Here is a 22883-nt window from a genome sequence, read left to right as displayed (position 1 = left end):
TTCCTTAAATTTCTACTTTATTTATTTCCCTCAATGGCTTATGTTACAGCATATATTCTATTATTAAAGTTTAGGTTTTTGTTTTCACTTTTGTTAATCTGATTTGATTTGTGCATATTCATTATTTGGAGTAGAAATTAATTTGAATTTGATTTCTTTTTTCTTCATTTTCGGTTCCTGCAGAATGTATTGCAATCGATTCAGTTTTTAAATCAAAAGGTAAAGTTTTTTTTTGTTATTCTTCTCATAATTGGTTTGTTTTCAATTTTTCTATTTCTTTCCATTTTTGAAATTGAATTCCTTTTCGTATATGTTAAAAAGTCATATCTTTTAAAACTCTCAATTTGGGATATGTTCTCTATTTATATCGTTTTCGCTTAAGCTTTTTGGTTATTCTTCTAAATTCTCAATTTTATTTGCAGACAATTCATTTGAGATATGTTTTCTGCAAATACTTATATTTGCATAATGTTGTTACAATTCGTTTCAGTTCCTACAACTGTCACATAATCCTATTGGGTTTTCAATTGAAAAGGTAATTTTTTTGTTATGAGAAATTAAAATGATCAAGGTTTGAGGAGCTAAAATTTCTAAATTTTTTAAACTTTAATGCTATTATACTCTCTAAATTACTGAAGATTTGATCACTTATACTTTCTATTGAGGTTTTTACTTTATATCCTTTCTAAAATTAGTTATGAACGCTATCATCATTTTTGAATTGTTTTTTGGTGTTGTTGTTCTTCATCATCTTCAAGTTGTTTTTCATGATTTTGTTTTGAATGAGTTAGATTCATGACGTTCTTTATCATCCATCTATTAGGTGAGGCTGTGTTGCATTAACAACATTTCAATTTCAAAGTTAAAAATGTAAGATCTTTGATTTATCCTTCTTAGAATCATTTTATTTTATTTCAAAATTGCAAATGGATTTTGATTTTATGTATTAAAAAAATCACAAATTCTTTTTCAAACTTGCCAATATATTAGTTTATGTAACTTTCTAAATATGTGTTGTTTTTTATTTCCAATTTCAATTTGCAAATCAATAAGTAAGTTTATTGTGTTATATTACTACAAATTGTTTTGTACCAATTGGCAAATCAATCGTTTCGTTTCATTAACTTTCAGAATCTGTGTTACTTTCATTTTGCATATTCGATTTGCAAATCAATAGTTAGCTTTATTATTTTATGTTATTATGAAGTATATTGGTTCATTTCTATAACTGTCTAATTATGTGTTTTTTCATTTTATCTACGGAAATGTTATATAGTATTTAAAGGTTAATCTTTTTCAAATTCAAAATGATGCTATTATGTGATGATATGCATAATATCTAATTTAAGTTATCTATGTGCCGATTCTACGGTAAAAATATATCATATTTGACTTGATTTTATTTTTATTAACTTTATTTTATTTTTTAGTTAAATTTTTGAAAATCACATGTTTCTGGTGATAAAAAAAGTTATATATTTTTTTAGAATTGAGATTTTTTTTTAAAAAATTATTAACTTTTTTATTGTTAGTTTAATTTTCTCTTATTTTTCATTTGGATTGTGTTACTACTAATCGTTTCGTATTGATAGGCAAATCAATGATTTCCTTTCTGTAACATTCAAAAATAGTAGTGTTTTTGGTTTTTAATTTCAATTATTTATGTTTATTTGTACTGTTGTTATTAGATGTTTTAAATCTGAGAATCTGAGAAATTAATAGGCTTTTTTGTTTAGGTTAGAAAGTGTACATTGTGTTTAGGTTAATTTGAAAATTTTGTTAATTTTGTTATTTGGTTTTACCAGCTTAATGATGTGCCTCTTGGAGATTACATCGGAGTTCAATAGTCCAAGAATGCTACATATGTGCCTCACACTACAGGTAGGTACTAAGTGAGGCATGCCATGGAAATCTTTCACTTGCTAACTGAAAATGAGGATTTATTGATTTCTTATTGGTTTGATTTCCTGGATGATGGCATTTTTGTAATAGCTTTTGGAGTGGTTTTATTTGAGTTGGAGTATTTACTCATTTAATTGAATTCTATGGCATCTTAGCATTGTGATCTTATGAATGGCTACTTGGTTGGCAAATGTTTTGAGAAAGGTTCATAATTTATGGATACAGGTTGATCTATGTTAGTCTAATCATTGTGCAGATACTTTAGTTTTTGGACAGAATTGAAAGTAATGTTGATTTGTTGGATATTCATGGAGTTTATCTCACTTTGATATATGCATGTTTTTGTCTATGCACATGACATATTGATATTCATTTCACATCAGAAAAACTTAGTAAAAGTTTTGACAATCAGTTATATGATCATTTCTTCTTTAGATTTTTTTTAGATTTTTTACATTTTGAATTAGTTGTATTTGCATTTTAAACGAGTTGTATTTGCATTTAATTAATATAATTGAAATTCACAATAGTATAGTTAATTTGATACAAATTTTAATTTAATACTACTTATCACATTAAATTTATATAATTGATATTGTTAATACATATTTTACTATGATTATGGACCATTGGTTTTCCCAAACATTTCTTCTTAGACGACGTAAAGTCCCTCATTTTGTTCATTTTTTGATACATGTATTCCAATAAAAATAATAAAAATAAATTTTTTATTTTATTTTTTAATATTGTATTTCATCCATATTCAAAATCAACAATAATCAATCCTTACATTTACATTTAACGTAATCAACAAAATTAATAATGTGATATGGGGCCAATAATGATATATTTACTTTGTATTAAATAGAATGAGATCTTTATCATATCTTTTTTATTCCATTTATCAGTATATTTTTTATTTACTAATTATAAAATCATATTAGTATTATTGTCAAATTCAATACAATATTCGGACAAGATATGATAATGCCCTTAATTGTAATTTAATACTAAATTGCTAACCAATTTTCAAAATAATAAATATTATACCCTACATTAGAGCCCTTAATGGTAATGGCTTTGGTATAACGTCCTTAATTGTAACGCCCTTAATTAGGGTATAATAACGCCCTTAATTGTAATTTCATACTAAATTGTTAACTAAGTTTTATTAGGCCCTTAATTATAATGGCTTTGGTATAACGTCCTTAATTATAATTTCATACTAAATTGCTAACTAAATTTTAGAATAATAAATATTATACCCTACATATTAGACTAATTCGTTATCTTAGATTGTTTTTTTTAGACAATTCATTATATTAGAATGTCACATTCTAAGTTAACATTTTTGGGCTAATTTTTAAAATTTATTAAAAATTTGATCATTATAATTGATCATGCCATTAAATCTATAAAATATTAAATCAATTAAAATTACCAATTATTATTAAATGAATCAATTTTATTAAATTAACAATATTTTGGAAATTATATCTGGATCTTCCTTAATCAATTTTTTATCTTCTTTTCCAATTATTTTTTAATCTTTAAATTTAATTAATTATAATAAATGTATTATCAATATGTTTTATAGTTATGTAATTTTAGATTTGTAATAAATTGAAATAACTTTTTTGATATTAAAGAATGCAATTTTAATTTTATAATTTAAATTTGTACTATGACTTTATTTTAATTTTTTATAATATAATAAAAAATAAATTTGCAAGCTTAGAACAGTTATTTAGTTTTTATTTTGTTTTTTTTACTTTTGAGATCATTTTTTATGATTAGATTCAAACTTAGAATAAAAACTTAAAGGGTTTGTGTTTTTTTTCTTATCATTCAAAAAATCTAAATTTTTATCTCTTTTTGTTCCTTAATTACCCTAATCACAATCAATTTAAAATGGTTTTACATACCCCTGAGAGTAATTACACCCCTAAACTTATTAAATTACAGCAGCCTAATTATTTTAAATATTTTATTGGAATAATGCAGCCGCCAATATAATTATTTCATTGGAATATGAAAAAAAAACTTACAACACGCTTTACTCTCATTTCCTCCACCTTCCTCATACTCTCTCTTTCTCCTCTGAAAAAAAAAATTCCCAATTCTCATTTTTCCTCCATCATCATTCAACACTGCACCATCCTTCATTCTTTTTAATTTTATTTTTGAAAACACTGTTTCTCTCTACAGTTTTCCTTCATCTTCATCCCTTTCATCTTTGTTGCTTTCATTTTCTTGATGCTTTAATTTATTCGTCTATGTTGCTTTTAACCAGATAATAAGTCGATAATTTTCCTCCGTTAAGGATAATAATGATTATTAACATCATTTTGAAATATTTGTATTTAAAAAATAACATCATAGTTATTCTTATCTTTATATAATAATAATAATAGTAATAATAATAATAATAACAATATAACAACAACAATAATAAAAATACTTTCTATAAAAAATAAAATAATAATATTATTAATAATAATAATAATTTATTAGTATTGTAAATGGTGAATATTTATAAAATTTATTTTATATATTTATTACATATTAAATATTATAAAAAATTCTTAATTTGGAGAAATTTGCATGTATTAAATTGATAAAAAAGATGGATAACACAATTTTCTTATGAAAAACTCAAATTTGTTATTATTTTTATTTAATTTATTTTATTATGTATTCAATATTTATAAAAAAGATGGATAAATTCATACTATATTTTTGCATATATAAATTCATAATATATAAATTTTATATTCATATGAATTTTATACTCATATGATATCTTTTACAATTTACTTATCACATTGCATTTTATAAAAACTTTTTCTTTTAAATTTTTCAACAATGATTATTTGTTTAAGATTTGTCAGAGATTCCTTATAAAATTTAACTGTGTTTAAATATATTTTCTATTATATGATAAAATTATATATTATCAATAGAATTAATAAATTTACAATACAGAAAATTTAAAAATTATACGCATGCCTGACGGACCTAACCTATTATTTTGACGGGCCGACAAAATATTTACTTAAATTGAACAAGTATAGAGATCATATATTAATGAATTCTGAATTACTATAGCATATAACTTCTAAATTACTACACAAATTTAACAAACATAATCAAATTGTGTTATGCATCTTTTTTTGGTAGAACTATTAACAATTATAAAAATTATTGGCATGCCCGACGGGCCAAACCTTTTTTTCCACCATATATTTGGTTTAATAGCAATTAAACAATCTATCTATATCCTAACAACTACTACATAATAAATTAAATTAATATTTATATGACAATTAATATTGATTTTTTTCTGTTAATTCGTATAAATTAAAATACATTTTTTAACCATAACCATATTATATTTATTTAATATTTATACCGACTTTACGTGACCCGTGCGGGCGCACGGGTCCTTTACTAGTTTGAAATAAAATGATATCCCAAAATGAGTGATTCATTTCAATTTCCAATACACTTTTTCCAATTCTACCCTCTAATTAATATATATATATATATATATATATATATATATATATATATATATATATATATATATATATATATATATATATATATTGTAACACCCCACACATATTTGTCTAGAATAATATGCATAAAGTATTATAAATGGTTCATAAGACAACAATTACATAATGTTTTGCAGCGGAAATCAGAAGTGTACGAATACAAAAGCCGAATGTATCATGGCCAAAACACAAGTACATCATAATAGTACATGTCCAAAATACATAAACTAACAAGCACGATAAAAACTAAAAGAAATATCCAAGCATCGCCAAGAGATCTAATCCATCTTTCCCTTACCGCGATCTTGCCTCGAACCACCTGAAAAAATAATTTGAATGGGATGAGATTACTAAATCTCAGTGAGTCCGCCTATCCTATTAGTTCACTCGGATCTAAAGGGAACATACAAGCAAACGGATCCACCGTGGGTCCGTGGTTTTCCTCACGGTCAGGTACAAATACACAACAAGGACAATATCATCAATGGAAGTCCCACGACTAACCAACGAGATATTATTAAGTACGCAAACAACACACAAGTGAAAAGTTGCTAGCACAATCACGTCGCCATGATTGTACCAACCCACCGGAGAGGACCTACTGATATTGCCTATGTGGCATCACTAGGGGTGAATAAGCAAGTGATCTTACCGATATGGTATCACTATCACACCGTACCAACATCCGATGTTTTCCTGCCAGAGGAAATGCCTTTTTCAGTACATGGTGAGTATACACCAGATCATTCCCACCAAGCACTAGCATTTCTTTAGGTAACACGATGAGTATACACCAGATCATTCCCGTCGAGTACCCACATATGTCATACCGATCAATGAGTATACACCAGATCATTCCCATTGGCGGCCATCCACGGAGTATACACCAGATCATTCCCGCGTGGAAGGGGGCATAAAGATGACAACATATATGCAGCAATAATACAGCCATCAAGAATAAAGGAGAAATTCAGTCCAAAATACATATGCTTCACATGTTATCAATGTCGCACATAACAGAAGGTACGTCAGATATATCGAAAAATATCATTTTTACACCAAAGCTAATTTTCCTAGATACTACATCTAACTAGCTTTCCAACGGTATATGGTACGCGTCAATCGGACGTACGAGGTGGGAGATATGAATTTCCCAAGTTTCTGAATTTTGCTTCTGCGCCCAGTGTAACCGGTTACGTATATATATATATATATATATATATATATATATATATATATATATATATATATATATATATATATATATATATATATATATATATATATATATATATATATATATATATATATATATATTTATATGAGGAGGGTTATATTGACTCCAAGAGTAAGTGATAATAACTTACTCCACATCATGACCATTAAATCTTTTCAATCTAATGGTTAAAAACAATAAGTCATTAAATGTGGAAAGAGAAAACTATTCCTTATTATTTTTAACCATTAGATTGAAAAGAATTAATGGTCAAGATGTGGAGTAAGTTATTATAACTTACTCTTGGAGTCAATATAACCCTCCTATATATATATATATATATATATATATATATATATATATATATATATATATATATATATATATATATATATATATATATATATATATATATATATATATATATATATAATACAAGAGAAGGTGTCAGTTGTGTTTTGGTGATGATTATAAAAATTACAATTAAAGACGAGTATTAAAAAATATTTCAATCTTGTGCATTCATTTGATTGAATCGAAATTAAATAGTTATAGTAAAAAATGAGAAAAATTAATCTTGACAATTCCTACATATCATTTGAATAAGAGTTTAATGGACATACACGTAGATTGTCAGGTCTCGACCATCTCTTGTTAAACAACACGAGCAATGGATGGTGACGCATGGAATCACATATACAAATGATTCCGAGAAGGTAAAATGCTTTCAAATATTCAAGGAGGATTTGAAATACATAGAGAACTTTAATAATCAAGGAAACCAGAGTTACACAGTTGGGTTAAATTCATTTTCTGATTTAACTGAAAAAGAATTTTACGGTAAATATACTAGAAACAGTATTCCAGACAATTTTTCTTCCCACAAACCGAAAATTATACCCCGTACCCCTACAAAAAAATTGGACAAATTTACCCCTGTATAAATAGTATAAATTTTAAATTTTTTCACTTTTCACTCATTCAGACAGTTTTTGCTTCACCAACCGGATAACCCAACAATGAGTTTTCCGGTTCTTCACCTCCTCAGCCGGATAACCCCCCCTTGGGGTATCCGGTTCTTATTTTTATTTTTTTTCGTTTTTTTTTTTAATTTTTATTTTGATTTTTTTATATTATATTTAATTTTTAATAACATTTTATTTAATTTTTAACTATATTTGATTTTTTATTTTTTAGTGGTTCGTAGAAGAGGAGGTGCGATCGATGGAATACGTCAAAGAGGAAGACAACGTCGAGAGGCTGATGGCGAGGGACAGCAGGGAGTTGCACCTGAGGTTGGTCCGCAGCACCCGGCATTTCCCGGAGGACCGACTGATACTTCTTTATTGATTAGATATCGGAATCATGTTGCCTGTCATTTATGGTTGGGCGAGGTACGTAAATGTTTTCTTTTAGGTTCAATAATTTAAAAATTTATATTGAATATTTTTAAATTATATGTACTTATATATTAACACACATATACTACAAATTATTTTCAGGAGAGACGACCAAAGTCAACCTTAAAGGTTGTTGCACATGGCAGCAAATTAATAGGATGGGTTCCGGCAATGCTCCCAAGGCAGATGAATGATTGGTTAGTTGCATATGGTCTATCATCTTTGCAGTATACTAGTTTGGCCAGGGTAGATACGCATATTTTATCTACTTTTGTTGAGAGATGGAATCCTGAAACATCATCATTTCATATGTCGTTCGGCGAGATGACCATCACGCTAGATGATGTTTCATGTCATCTTCATGTACCGATTAGGGGCGAGCTAGTTGACCCCAATTTTGTTGTCACTGATTATGATGCTATCCATCTAGCTGTTGAGTTGTTTGGTGTTTCACTGAGTGATGCAACTAGGGAGGCTTATTCTGTTAGGGGTCCTTACTATAAATTGGATTGGTTGAAGCAAGTTTTTAAGCAACAAAGAGCTGCAGATAACTTTACAGGTGCTATGAGAGCATACATGATGTTGCTATTAGGTTGTACTATTCTTGCCGACAAGACTTTTACTCTTGTCGAGGCAAAATATCTACCACTATTGAGATATTTGGATACTTGTGGAAGATATTGCTGGGGGGCAGCTGCAGTGGTTACTCTATACAGATACTTAGGGGATGCTTCATTTTATTCATGCAAGCAGCTTGGCGTTTATGCCTCTCTTCTTCAGGTACAAAATTTTACTTATGATTTAGTTATACTTAATTATTTAATTTTTTTGTTTAATTTAGTTTATTATAATTTAGTTTAATTTATAATAGTAATGTTTTGTTACAGTGTTGGATTCATGAGTATTTTCCAACTGTTGGAAAGAGAGGTACTTCTGGGTTATGTGGCATTGATAGTCCAATGGCTAGGGCGATGAAATGGGAATATAGGCAGGGGACGCAAAAAGTGGATGACATCCAAGTTGTGTTAGATCAGTTGACCCCTCGGGATACCGTCTGGCTCCCTTTTGAGGATCATAGGGAGCACCGTCCTTTTGATGATATCTGTTTGTACCGGGGTGGTTTGAAGTGGTATGGTACTGTAGTTCTATATTTACCTGAAAGATGCATGCGTTAGTTTGGATACAGACAGTACATACCGATTGCTCCTCCTAATTTAGACACACTTGATGTGGATGTTGAGTGGGCTACATATATGCAGAGTGTGTTGCAGGTGATCCGATCCCACGATGCTTCCCCAACTGTGTTTGCCACCATACCATATGAGACAGACGATGATTATTTGGCGTGGTATTATACGGTGTCACATCCTCGTTTGAGAGCACCACGAGGTGATCAGCCGATGGAGGTACCAGTGCCTGTCTATGACGAAGGACCGTCTGACCCGAGGTTATCATTTATATCTCATGAGCTTCATCCTTACTTACAGTGTCATCAGGCATGTCCTGAAGACGAACAGTTTCTAGAGATATTTAGAGCACTCAGACTTGCACAGGGCGGACCATTACCTAGGGAAGGTCCAATTACTTATGACAATGAGTCTGATTGATGTCACATTTTATGTTTATATTTATGTTTTAGTTTGAGACTTATGTATTATTATGAGATTTATAGAGTTATGTATTATTATGAGACCTATAGTTTGAGATTTACTATTTATAATCCATTTGTCAACATATTAAAATTCAATATCATAAAATCAAACTAAATAGTACCAATGTTGTAATATCATAAAATCAAACTAAATAGTACCAATGTTGTAATATCATAAAATCAAACTAAGCTGACATATTTTGGCAGTATAGGCGTAAGCCGTTGCCAATGTTGTAACTGCCCGGCAAATCCTACCATCCAAGAATTTGCATCTTTTGTGCGATATTTCTTCCAATCAGTTGTGACGGGTGGCAACAGGAATCCTTCATTCATGTTTACCTGCACATAAAATAAATATTAGAAAAAGTCAAATAGGGAAAATTGTGTTACTAATTACCTGAACCCAATGATTTCCATTGACAAATCTGATGCAGTAAATGGATGCATTAGGTGAATGTGCACCCGTCATAGGAAAGTAACTCAAACTAGGGTTACCTAATGAGACGAGAACAACGTTATACCAATTAGCTATTACATAGCCCAACTCAGGTAACGTCATCCATTTATTTGGTGGTTGTTGTCCTAAAGTTTCTATCACCAACGATGATCTCACTGTTGGAAGGTGTTTACCAAATAAATCCTCATACAACTTGCTTCTAGGACCTATAATTTCTTTCTCCAAATCCCGACGAACCATTGACCATCCATCTGTGCCATAACCATGCAAAGATGCAATGGCTCTAAACCCACAATTTCCATCATCTCTTACATCAACAATGTCATCAATAAATGGTCTGATGTAATCTAGAAATTGTACAATGTATTTATCAAATTCTTTATTTTTTGAGGTTTGGGATAGTTGTGAACATAACCTCTTTGAAGATTTTTGCGAACCCGAATGTGCTTGATCAACATACTCATATCCTGAAGGATCACGATAAACATCATATCCCACAAGTCTCTTCCCTTTCTTCTTAACCCCTCCTTTGGTTTTAATTTTTTCAGGCGGTGGACACATCTTTGTTGTAGTCGGATAAGTAATCTCACACACTCTGCTTTTTAATGCTCTTTTTTCGACAACATCTAGTGACCTACACCTTTTCCAAATTTCATCGATTGCATTTGTCATGTCTATTTAGGATCCATCATCTGCATCTACATCTTGATTTCCTTCCATACTTAGTTTTCTCCAATGAATATGAATAGTCTCAATTGGTATCGCATCACCACTCAATGTATATCTCCCTAACTCACAAGCACATGGTAACCCATATACTTTTCTATGATTACATCCGCACTTTTGAGTATCGGTACCCACCATGTCAATCCTCAACCACTCTTCAGCAATTTGCCTCAATGCAGCTCTTGATACTGAACCACGCAAATTTGAATAAAAAGGACTAGTGTGCTCATGCTCAACTTCATAAAAACTATTCTGAAATGAAGCTCTAACGTTGCCCACTTGTATCCTGATATCGTCATTCATAGCCTCCCAACATTTGCATAAATCACCTAAGTTATTATCTAACATTTGCTTAAGTTTCCAATGTGGAGACTCCACCCTTTAAATAAAACAAAACAACTAATTATCCGTAATATTAAGATAAAGAAACAATGTCGATAAAATCACATAAACATACCTATTTGTTGTGGTGTTGCCCAAATGTAACACTTGATTGATCCATGCTTCGACAAATCGATGTATGTGCGGTGTCAACCATGTGTCATTCACATAATCAATAAAACCTTTGGAGTCAACACATGCATCCTCAAGTTATTTCAACCTTTGATGGTACTCCATCTCATCACTAGCCCTTGTAAGTTCAAACCACATTTTCTCCACTGTTTCTCGCATATCATCCACAACATGTTCCTTACACTTTGATTTCACGTTTTTGTTGATGTGAAATCGGAAAAGCAAATTAGTTGTCTTTGGAAATACTGTTTCAATGGCTTTCATTAAAGCAAGATCTCTATCAGTCAAGATTACTGAGGACAATCATCCTTCTTGATAAACAACTGTTTCAACTTATCCAATACCCAACAAAAAGTCTCTGTCTGCTCAGATTCCATATAGACAAATGCAACAACAAATGTTAATTTAGTTGATGTCATACCAACTATTTCAAACAACGGTTGCCTGTACTTGTTTTTCTTGTATGTGCAGTCCAATCAATACAATAGGAAACATATTCAACAACTTCACTGATTCTGGATGAGCCCAAAAAATATCTCTCACAACTTCTGACTCATCCTTTTTCCTACTCCAGTAAACATAACATGATTCTTCAACCAACTTGAGTAATTGTTGCATTTCTGTTCTGGGACCCCTTATGTCTTTTGGTATCTTACTCTTATGTTTGTATATTTGCGTGATCCGAGTGACATTCTCCGGGTCACGCTCTTGCAATGACAATAATATGTGTCTAGGTGGAACATGGCGTTTTGTCAAATCAACAATATGTTGCTTATCATCTGTATTTAGTCGACTTACGAAAGCATGACCTTCAAATCTATCAGGTAAGCCGTGGTTGTGTACTCCGCATTTTACATCAATCTTCCATCCAGAACCATCTTTCGATGGTGTTAACCTAATTTTGAAAGGACAACCACATCTCTTACTAGCGCTTTGGGTTTCGCTATCTGTTTTTTTGTATTTTCCACTTTTATCACAACCAAATACTAATTTATCACTTCTTCCTCTCTTGCCTGTTTTGGTATCTGAACGAGTTATTATAACTGTCATTTAATTCCTGATTCCAATCTCCTTAATCCAACTTATCGCCTCTTCTCTTGTAGCAAATTTTTTACCAGTTACAAAAACATCAGTTGTATCCACACATGTTTGATTTACATCGCATTTCATCAAAGGAGGATCCACACCTAAATATATAAAATTAATTTAGTTTAATATATAATTAAAAAAATTTAAAAAAAAAGGAACCGGAACACCCACTAAGGGGATATCCGGTTGAGAAAACAACAAACCGGAACACCCATTAGTGGGATATCCGGTCGAGAATAATGGGAACCGGAACACCCAAACCTGGGTTGTCCGGTTTTGAATATTTACTAACCGGAATTTTGCATCTTTGGATATCCGGTTGGAGCAACGTAACAGTTTCCAGCCACTCAGGTGTCCGTACAAACAGTAAAAATAAAAAAATAAAAATTAAAAGTTGAAAAGGACAAAATTGGAATTTTTTAAAATTGTAGGGGTATTGGGATAATTTTCCTACAAACCTAGAGTATTATTCAACCTGGCTGATGATATTCTAAAAAATCTAGACTGGAGATAGAAGGGAGATGTCACCCCTATTAAAGATCAAAAAGATTGTGGTATTGCATATGTTTTCTTTCTTTCTTTTTGTGAACTATAACTTGAGATTTGTATCCTATAACATAAGTGTGTTAATTTAATGAATGTTTTATGTTTTAGATGCTTGTTGGGCTTTTGCAGCTATGGCAGCTGTAGAAGGTATTTGGAAGATCAAGAATGGCAGTCTGCTCACATTATCAGAGCAACAGTTAATTGACTGTGATCCAAGGAGTCATGGGTGTGACGGTGGTTATACTAAAAACGGCTTTTGACATATAATAGAGAGCGATGATATTCTTGAAGAATACGATTATCCATACCATGGAAAACCTCGAGTTAAATGACGAGAACACGCCTGATATTTCTATAAGTTCTTACTAGGGGTGGCAAAATGGATGGATTGGATGAATGTGGATTGGATGGTTAATGGATGGATCAAACAAATCCACTAAACTCTCTTAATAAAAATTCAATCCAAACCATCCATTAAAGAATAAAATCCATCCAATCCATCCGTTAACCTATTTCTAATGGATAGATATCCATCAATTCAAAACATAAATAAAAAATTCTTAATTTGTTTTTAAATTTCATAAAAAAATAATTTAAATATTCTAAAATAATTTTTTCGTTTTCCAAAAAAAACTCGACTTTTCGTTTTTCCGAAAAAACTCTTTTTTTTTCCGTTTTTCCAAAAAAAAACTCGTTTTTTTCGTTTTTCCGTAAAAAACTCGATTTTTCATTTTTCCAAAAAACTCGACTTTTTTACTTTTCCGAAAAAAAACTCGATTTTCCGTTTTTACGAAAAAATCCACCTATTTCGTTTTTCCGAGAAAACTCAATTTTTTCGTTTTCCCGTAAAAAACTCGACTTTTCATTTTTCCGGAAAAAAAACCCGACTTTTCATTTTTCCGGAAAAAAAACCCGACTTTTCGTTATTCCGAAAAAACTCATTTTTTTTGTTTTTCCAAAAAAAACTCGACTTTTTTTGTTTTTCTGGAAAAAAACTCGATTTTTTTGTTTTTCCAAAAACTAGATTTTTTCGTTTTTCCGAAAAAACTTGATGTTTTCGTTTTTTCCGAAAAAAACCTGACCTTTTGTTTTTCCAAAAAAAAGCTCGACTTTTCGTTTTTCTGGAAAAAAACTCGATTTATTATTTTTCTGGAAAAAAGCCCAATTTTCTGTTTTTACGGAAAAAACCCGACTTTTTCGTTTTTCCGAAAAAACTTTATTTTTCGTCTTTCCGAAAAAAACCCAACATTTCATTTTTCCGAAAAAACTCGATTTTTCGATTTTCCGGAAAAATACTCTATTTTTCCGTTTTTCTGGAAAAAAATCCGACTTTTTCGTTTTTCCTAAAAAACCTGTTTTTTTGTTTTTTCGAAAAAACCTTGATTTTCCAAATTTGTTTATTTAAAAAAAAACTACTTTAGTTATTTTTGAAAAAAAATTAATTTAAAGTATAAAATAAAAATAATCCTTTGGATTATCAAAATGTGTTGGATGGATTGGATTTATCCATGTATATAAATGGATGGATTCAATCCATCCATTAACTTATTTTTTATGTGGTGGATGAATTGGATGAATTTTTTGGTGGATGGATTTAAATTTAATGGATCCAATTGACACCCTAGTTCTTACACATTTGTACAAAGTAATGATGAACGTCAATCACCACGGGTCGTGGTACAACAGCCAGTATCAGTTGACATTGCTGCTAGAGGGAAAGCTTTTCAAAAATACAATGGCCGGATTTTTCAAGGACCATGTGCGCTGCGTATCACCCATTTTGTTACTATAATTGGTTACGGTGAAGAAAAAGGAGTGAAATATTGGTTGATTAAAAACTCTTGGGGTAAAGCCTGGGGTATTAATGGGTACATGAAGATAATAAGACAAGCTGGTGGTTCTGATTGTCACTGTGGAATTGCTATAAAACCTGTGTACCCAACATTATAGTATTCTACCTTCAATGTGTTCCTTCTTAGTATTGGTGTTGGAATTTAGCTTTTTTTTATATCTATAAAAAGAAATAAAGTCCTACTAATTCAAAGGACTATAAAAAAGCATGGTGTGTTTTTTTGAAATGACATATATTAGTGTTGCTTTGCATTAAAAAGATTATTTAAATCAATGGTTTTTGTGCGGTGGTTTTTAGCTTCTACTCAGTAGGTTTAACATTGATTGTTTATCTGTGTAGCTTTGAATGTGGTGTTCCTTTTCTTGTATTTGTTATTAGAGCAGTGGATTAAGTAAAATCTGATCCTTTGATTTTCTTACAGTGTTCAAGAGTCTAATCATCCTAATCATGAAGTATCTTATTGGTGTTTGCATCATCGTCTTGTGGGCATTTACATATCCAACTATGTCTCGAGTGTTGGATGAATCATCTCTTATTAAACAACACGAGCAATGGATGGTGACGCATGTAATCACACATGCAAATGCTTCTGAGAAGGCAATGCGCTTTCGAATATTCAAAGAGGATTTGGATTATATAGAAAAGTTTAATAACGAATGAAACAAGACTTACACAATTGGCTTAAATGCATTTTCTGATTTAACTGAAGAAGAGTTTTACAATAAATATGTTGGAAAACTGGGGTAAAATTGAGATATAAATGGCTACATTAAGATAATAAGATAAGAGAAGCTGGTGGAGCTAAAGGTTATTGTGGCATTGCTATAAGTGTTGTTTACCGAACTAAACAGTATTTTCATTTCTATTGTCGTGGCAAATTTGTCCATTTTATATTAATAATATATATAGTGACTGAATATCTGTCGCTAAGGTGAACTCCATATTAAAAAATTTGAATTTATCGCTAATTATATTGCTAAGTAGAACTCTGTCGCTAAATTGTGTCAAAGATGAATGTAATAACCCAATTAAATGAGTATCTAGAATCACATAATTAAGTTGTTAATTTAGGTACGGAAACAAAATGTAGTAGTAGAAGAATTACACAAGTACATATGTCTCGCATATATTACATCATATGCCCAAAAAATTATAAATAGTAACTCAGAGTTATCACAAAAGTACAACGGAAACAACAAAAACAATTTAGGCAAATCTTCCAAAGAATCCCGTTACACCATATTTCCTTTACCTTTAGCTAATAGAACATGATAACAAGGTTGAGAATAAACTATCTCAATGAAGTTCTTCTATCTTATGAGTCCTCTCAACAATAGGATTTTTACCTACCAATTTTTATTCTTAGGATCCTCATCTTATTTATTCTAGATTTACGCAACACATAATACAAAGGGTGTTTCAAGATAGTTTCCGCTAAACATATCTTAGTTTTTGTTAGGCACTGATATATACCATGTGCCATATGATGTTTTTTTATCTTGAACATGTATATAAATGATGTCGTTAGGCACTTATGTTGTATCGATGGTTGGAGAAAGGTTGGTTCTGCAACTATCCTTGAGTTTTGGTGATAACAATGTATACAAAATATAGAGTACAATTTTATACTGTATTGTTTTATTAAGTGCGCAGATTCTGAAAACAAACTGTAGACTCTGAATTAGGAAGTTATTGACTCTAGACAAGTGAACTCTAGACTCTGGACAAGTGAACTCTGGACTCTGAAAATCAAACATGCGCCAAAGAAAGATACAAAGATGTGTTTACAACAAAAGTCAAGCATCTAAATTATCAAGTCAATGCTTCTGAAAGATATTCATCCAGAATGACTCTGACGAAGACTCTGATCATTCAAGCTTCTAGAATCTCAGGCCTTTATACTCAAAACTTTAAAGTCTAATTTCAACTAGGAACTAAATCATTGATCTGAACTCTGATTAAGCTTTATCATCTAATATAAGAAGCCTTTGATTCAAGAGGATAACTTCTGAAAGAAAAAATAGTACAAAATTAAATATCCTTTCCACTACCCTGTAAATCATGAAAAAGAACCATACTATTGTACCAACGTTGTTTCCACTTGTCCCATCCTCTCTCTCACCATGGGTTAAGCGTCACTTTACTATGGTACAATGAAGCGCTTTCATGCAAGTTGTGACATTGAGGATATTCCAACTTCATTATCCAACAATATTCTTCTTCTATTTAAAGAGGTCTTGGAAGTTTGGAAACTATTGAAGTAATGAGAATGAAAAACAAAGAAACTACAAAAAGAAGAAAAACTATTGTTATCAAAGTTTTATATCTTTTATTTTTTGTTAAAAAATCTTGTTTGTATTAAACTCGTGTATCTGCTCATTTAGAAGCAACTTTGTAAATACAGTCTTGTATTGTTAATCGTGGGTTGATTTCCTTGAGGGACTAAGGTATAGTCAGAATCCTTGAGAAGTCATTGACGATTAGTCTTTGAGTTGTAATAAATTTTTGAGTTGTGGATTAAGTACTTATTGAGAAGGAAAAATAACTTTGGCAGTGGACTGGAGGTAGTTTTGTTAACAACGAACTAGGATAAAATTCTCATGTCTTATTTTTGTTATAAGCTTTGATGTTTGGGTTCTTGGGTGGGAAAAAGTTTTAATATTGAAATCCAAATCAATCCCCTCTTTCTTGTGTTTATTTGAATCTTCAATTGACATCAAAGCTCTGGTTCTAGTATTGAATTTTTTATATCAAACACTTAACGGTGTCAGAAAAAGATCATGTTGTTGCAAAACAAAATGGTAGTTATTAACAATGATAAAGATCATTACTCTACTAGACCATCCGTCTTTGATGAAGACAAGTTTTATCATTGGAATGATAGAATTGAAAGTTTCTTCCTTGGTTATGATGCATATTTGTGGGACATGGTCACAGATGGCTACACAGATCCTCTGAATGAAAATAGTGCCAGAATGGAAAGAAGCAAAATTAGTGATCAACAGAAAAAGAACAACAAAATCTTCATAGGTCAAGAACTATTATGAACTTGTTCAAATTCTAAAGTTGGTTTTCATAAGTAAAAAATTCACTATGCATAATTCAACCCCTCTTCTTGTGTATTTTTCTCACCTTCAAAAGCCACCGAAGCTCCATTTCATTGCTTCGCCGGACCTGCATTACCTCCACTTTGCATTTACACTTCCTTCCCTTCCCCTTCATTTGCTTCCCAATTTTATGAACAACAGTACAAGGTCCATCCTCTCTAGCAACATTGGACATGCTTCACTTCCATCATCAGAACGGTTTCTCATACCTACTACATCACTAATACCCTTTGATACCAGTTTGATATTTGCAACCATCTTTATAATGACCAAAACGTCCATAACTCAAACATAGCAATTGCAACCCTTCATATTCAATCTTGTAGATTCTTAAGTTAAAAAATTAGAGATTAAAATTAAGTTTTACAATATGTTGACAAACTGTAAATTACAGCAGTTACAGCTCTTAACTGGCAGAAAATAATTCTATCTGTAAATAATTATTTTGTTCCTTTTCTATATAGTTTATTTTAGGTAGTTTCTTATTATGATTTATTCTTTCTTTAATTTAGGATTTCCTTCCTAAACTATAGTCAATCACCTGTTGTAATTCCCTCTATATAAAGGAGGAATTCTTGTACAGTTATAATATAATACCATCAAATATTTCAACTTGGTATCAGAGCAACGATCTCTACGCCTCTGATTTGCAGCCATGGTTGATAGTTCCTCAACCACCAGCGATGATCAGAATAAAGAGGAGATTGTCGCCCCCAAAGACCTGCTGCGAGTTTTTTCGGCTTCTGTCCAAATCACCACCTTTCGACTCAATGGGTCGAACTACTTCCGGTGGCACCAATCTTTCCAGTTTTATATTCGTGGCAGAGGAAAACTCGGATACCTCAATGGTGAGCGACCCAAGCCAGATACTGCTGATCCACAATATGCTGTTTGGGATGCTGAAAAATCCATGGTCATGACTTGGGTGGTAAGCTCCATGGAGGAGGACATTAGAAGCAATTACATGTGCTATTCCACAGCCAAAGAGCTATAGGATAGTGTCACAGAAATGTATTCTGACCTTGGAAATAAATCTCAGATTTATGAACTCACCTTGCAAGCCATAGAAATTCGGCAGGGAGGTAATAACGTGACAAAATACTTCCACTCTTTGAAGCGGGTTTGGCAGGACCTTGATCTCTTCAACACTTGCAAGTGGAACTCAGCAGAGGATGTCAAACACCATCAACAGACAGTGGAAGAAGGTAGAATATTTCAATATCTTGCAGGTCTAAATGAGGAACTAGATGAAGTTCGTGGCAGGATCATTGGGAGAGCAACCTTACCTTCATTGGGTGAGGTCTTTGTTGAAGTCAGAAGAGAGGAAACTAGGAGAAGTGTGTTGATGGGAAAGATCAAAATTGTTCCACCTCCTCCCGAGACCAATGCTCTTGCTGCAGAAACTACTGCCCTTAAAAGTTCAACTAACCAGAAGAATTTTTCAAACCTCTGGTGTGACCACTGCAACAAACCACGTCATACCCGGGAAACTTGCTGGAAAATTCACGGGAGACCAGCTCATCTAAAGGGCAACAAATCAGGCCCTAAAGTTCACAGACCCTTTCCTACAGCTCGTGAGGCAGAAAAGACTTCTTTGAGAAAGGAACAAGTTAAGGAACTCATAAGGTTGTTAAATTCTAATTTTTTTTATCTGGTACCCCAAGTGGTTCCGTGGCACAAACAGGTAATTCGAGTACACCTAGCTCCTTCAATTGTACCTCAAATATGTGTGTACCTTGGATCATTGATTCAGGTGCCTCGGATCATATGGCCAGTCTTTCTTCTTTATTTGAAACCTATTCTCCTTCTTTTGGAAGTGAAAAATTAGAACAGCAGATGGTACTTTCTCCGCAATTGCAGGGAGAGGGAATATTACCTTATCTAAAACCATTGACTTAAAAACTGTTTTACATGTACCTAAACTTACCTATAACCTTCTCTATGTTAGCAAAATCTGCACTGATTCCCATTGCAGTGTGAAATTTTTTTACACTCATTGTGTTTTTCAGGACCGAACTTCGGGGAAGATGATTGGCAGTGCTAAGATGATGGATGGACTTTACTGCTTTGAGGATACGTTCGAAAATAAAGAAGCTCGGGGTCTAAGTGATATGATTTTCGTACCTGTTAGGGACCAAATAATGTTTTTGAATGTGAAAGTTGTGTTCTTGCTAAAAATCAGAGAGCTCCTTATTACTCTCAACCTTATCATGCATCTAGACCTTTCTATTTAATCCATAGCGATGTTTGGGGTCCTTCAAAAATTACAACACAATTTGGAAAAAGGTGGTTTGTAACATTTATTGATGATCACACCCGATTATGTTGGGTCTATCTTATGCATGAAAAATCTGAAGTTCCTAGTATATTTAAACTTTTTTCACAAATGGTAGAAACTCAATTTGACACAAAAATCTCCATTTTGAGGAGTGACAATGGAACTGAATATTTTAACAAAAATCTCAATGAGTTTCTAAAAAATAAAGGCATTCAGCATCAATCGACATGTCCAAATACTCCTCAACAAAATGGCACTGCTGAGAGGAAAAATAAACATCTCCTTGAAGTGGCTCGTGCCATCATGTTTGAGAGTAATGTTCCAAAATATTTGTGGGGGGATGCTATCCTAACAACAAACTATCTTATAAATAGAATGCCCACTCGTGTGTTAAATTACCGCACACCTTTGGACACTTTCAAAACAATTTTTCCAGCATGTCGATTACATACTAAAATGCCTTTAAAAGTGTTTGGTTGTACTGTTTTCATGCATACACCCTCCATATCTCGGTCTAAATTGGACCTAAGGGCAGAAAAGTACATTTTTGTTGGATATTCTCCAAACCAAAAAGGGTACAGAGTATTTAATCCTATTACAAAAAAGCTTTGTGTTAGCATGAATGTTACCTTTCTAGAACATCAACCTTTTTTTCAAAAAAATTCCCTTCGGGGGGAGAATGATAATTTGAGTGAAGACAATTTTTTACATTTGCATGAACCATTGCCTATCCCTGTTGTGCATACTGAAAATACAAATTTTATTGATCAAAGAAATGAACACAACAAGGAAGACCATGTGGAAACAAGTCCTAAATTTTCCAAAGGAAATCCTATGCCAGACTTAGGTGGAGCCCGAGCAGGGAAAGAAATACCACAGTCAAATAAAGAGTGTCGTGTTTATATTCGGAAATATCCTAAAAGGATCAAAGACCAGTCCATCATCTCAGCAACAAACCAAGCAGAATTTCCGGAGGAAGGCCAAGGAGAAATACCAAGAGAAAGTCGAGGTAACACTGAAATTCCAACTTCTACTATTGAACTGCCCATAGCTATTAGGAAAGGAACCAAAACCTGCACTAAAAACTCAAAAAAGACTACCACAAACCATCCCATTTCTCAATATGTTTCTTATAAAAATCTTTCCCAAAATCACAGAGCCTTTACCTCTAAAATAATAAATCTATTTGTGCCTAGAAACATTGAGGAAGCATTAGATGATCAAAATTGAAATTTAGCAGTCTTAGAAGAGTTGAATGCATTGAAAAAGACTAGGACTTGGGAACTTGTTGACCTACCACGTGACAAAAAACAGGTGGGCTGTAAGTGGGTCTTTACTATTAAGTGCAAGGTTGACGGGAGTGTAGAAAGGTACAAGGCGAGATTAGTAGCAAAGGGATACACCCAAACTTACGGAGTGGACTATCAGGAGACTTTTGCTCCAGTCGCTAAACTTAACTTTGTTCGAATTCTTCTATCCCTTGCTGCAAATTCCAACTGGCCTTTACATCAATTGGATGTAAAGAATGCTTTCTTGAATGGGGAACTAGAGGAAGAAGTGTTTATGAGCCTTCCCCCGGGCTTTGAAGAAGAACTTGGAAGAAATAAGGTGTGTAGACTAAAGAAGTCATTATATGGCCTAAAACAATCTCCAAGAGCATGGTTCGAAAGGTTTGGAACAGTGGTAAAAGGGCTTGGATATATCCAAAGCCGAACTGATCACACATTATTCTATAAACATTCAACAAATAATAAGATTGCTATCTTGATTGTTTATGTTGATGATATTATTCTAACAGGTGATGATAGTTTAGAACTAAACAATTTAAGGGAGAAACTTGCTAAAGTTTTTGAAATCAAGGAACTTGGCCCCTTGAAATACTTCCTTGGAATTGAATTTGCAAGATCAAAGGAAGGTATATTTATGAACCAGCGAAAGTATATTCTGGATCTTTTAAAAGAAACAGGATTACTTGGATGCAAGGTTGCAGAAACACCTATGGAGCCCAACTTAAAACTACAACCAGCTGAAACAGAAAATATGGTGGACAAAGGAAGGTATCAGCGACTAGTGGGAAGGCTAATATATCTATCTCACACGCGTCCATACACAGCCTTTGCTGTAAGCATGGTAAGTCAGTTTATGCATGCACCAGGTCACGAACACTTGGAGGCGGTTTTCAGAATCCTAAAATATTTGAAGGGATCACCTGGAAGGGGACTTCTTTATAAAAATCATGGACATCTTCAGGTAGAAGGCTACAGTGATGCAGACTGGGCTGGGAGTGTAACAGACCGAAGATCAACATCAGGCTATTGCACCTTTGTTGGAGGAAATTTAGTTAGTTAGAGAAGCAAAAAACAGAATGTTGTAGCAAGGAGTAGTGCAGAAGCGGAATTTAGAGCACTTGCTCATGGAATTTGTGAGTCATTATGGGTGAAAAAACTTCTACAAGAGTTAAAGGTTCATAGTTCTCCTCCAATAAAACCATATTGCGACAACAAGTCAGCAATATCTATTGCACATAACCCGGTCCTACATGATAGGACTAAGCATGTCGAAGTTGATAAACACTTCATCAAAGAG

The 22883-nt window shown here is 32.3% G+C and overlaps 3 protein-coding genes across 3 annotated transcripts; 1 reads left to right on the top strand and 2 right to left on the bottom strand.

The window, feature by feature from the left end:
* Window positions 1–6032: 6032 nt before the first annotated feature.
* LOC131654722 (protein MAIN-LIKE 1-like) lies at window positions 6033–9685 on the top strand. The gene is made up of 5 exons (XM_058924671.1): window positions 6033–6189; window positions 7876–8072; window positions 8181–8858; window positions 8966–9212; window positions 9297–9685. Exons 1-5 carry the CDS (start codon window positions 6033–6035, stop codon window positions 9683–9685), a joined length of 1668 nt encoding a protein of 555 aa, XP_058780654.1.
* A 224-nt stretch (window positions 9686–9909) lies between these two features.
* On the bottom strand, window positions 9910–10858 carry LOC131654712 (uncharacterized). The gene is made up of 2 exons (XM_058924660.1): window positions 10127–10858; window positions 9910–10068 (listed from the first exon to the last, which is right to left on the bottom strand). Exons 1-2 carry the CDS (start codon window positions 10856–10858, stop codon window positions 9910–9912), a joined length of 891 nt encoding a protein of 296 aa, XP_058780643.1.
* Window positions 10859–11854: 996 nt separating this feature from the next.
* On the bottom strand, window positions 11855–12475 carry LOC131654702 (uncharacterized). Its single transcript, XM_058924653.1, has one exon. It carries the CDS (start codon window positions 12473–12475, stop codon window positions 11855–11857), a length of 621 nt encoding a protein of 206 aa, XP_058780636.1.
* Window positions 12476–22883: the final 10408 nt, after the last annotated feature.

This window comes from Vicia villosa, linkage group LG1 (assembly GCF_029867415.1).
Source record: "Vicia villosa cultivar HV-30 ecotype Madison, WI linkage group LG1, Vvil1.0, whole genome shotgun sequence".
Lineage (NCBI taxonomy): Eukaryota > Viridiplantae > Streptophyta > Magnoliopsida > Fabales > Fabaceae > Vicia > Vicia villosa.
This window is presented reverse-complemented; position numbering and strand designations above follow the sequence as displayed.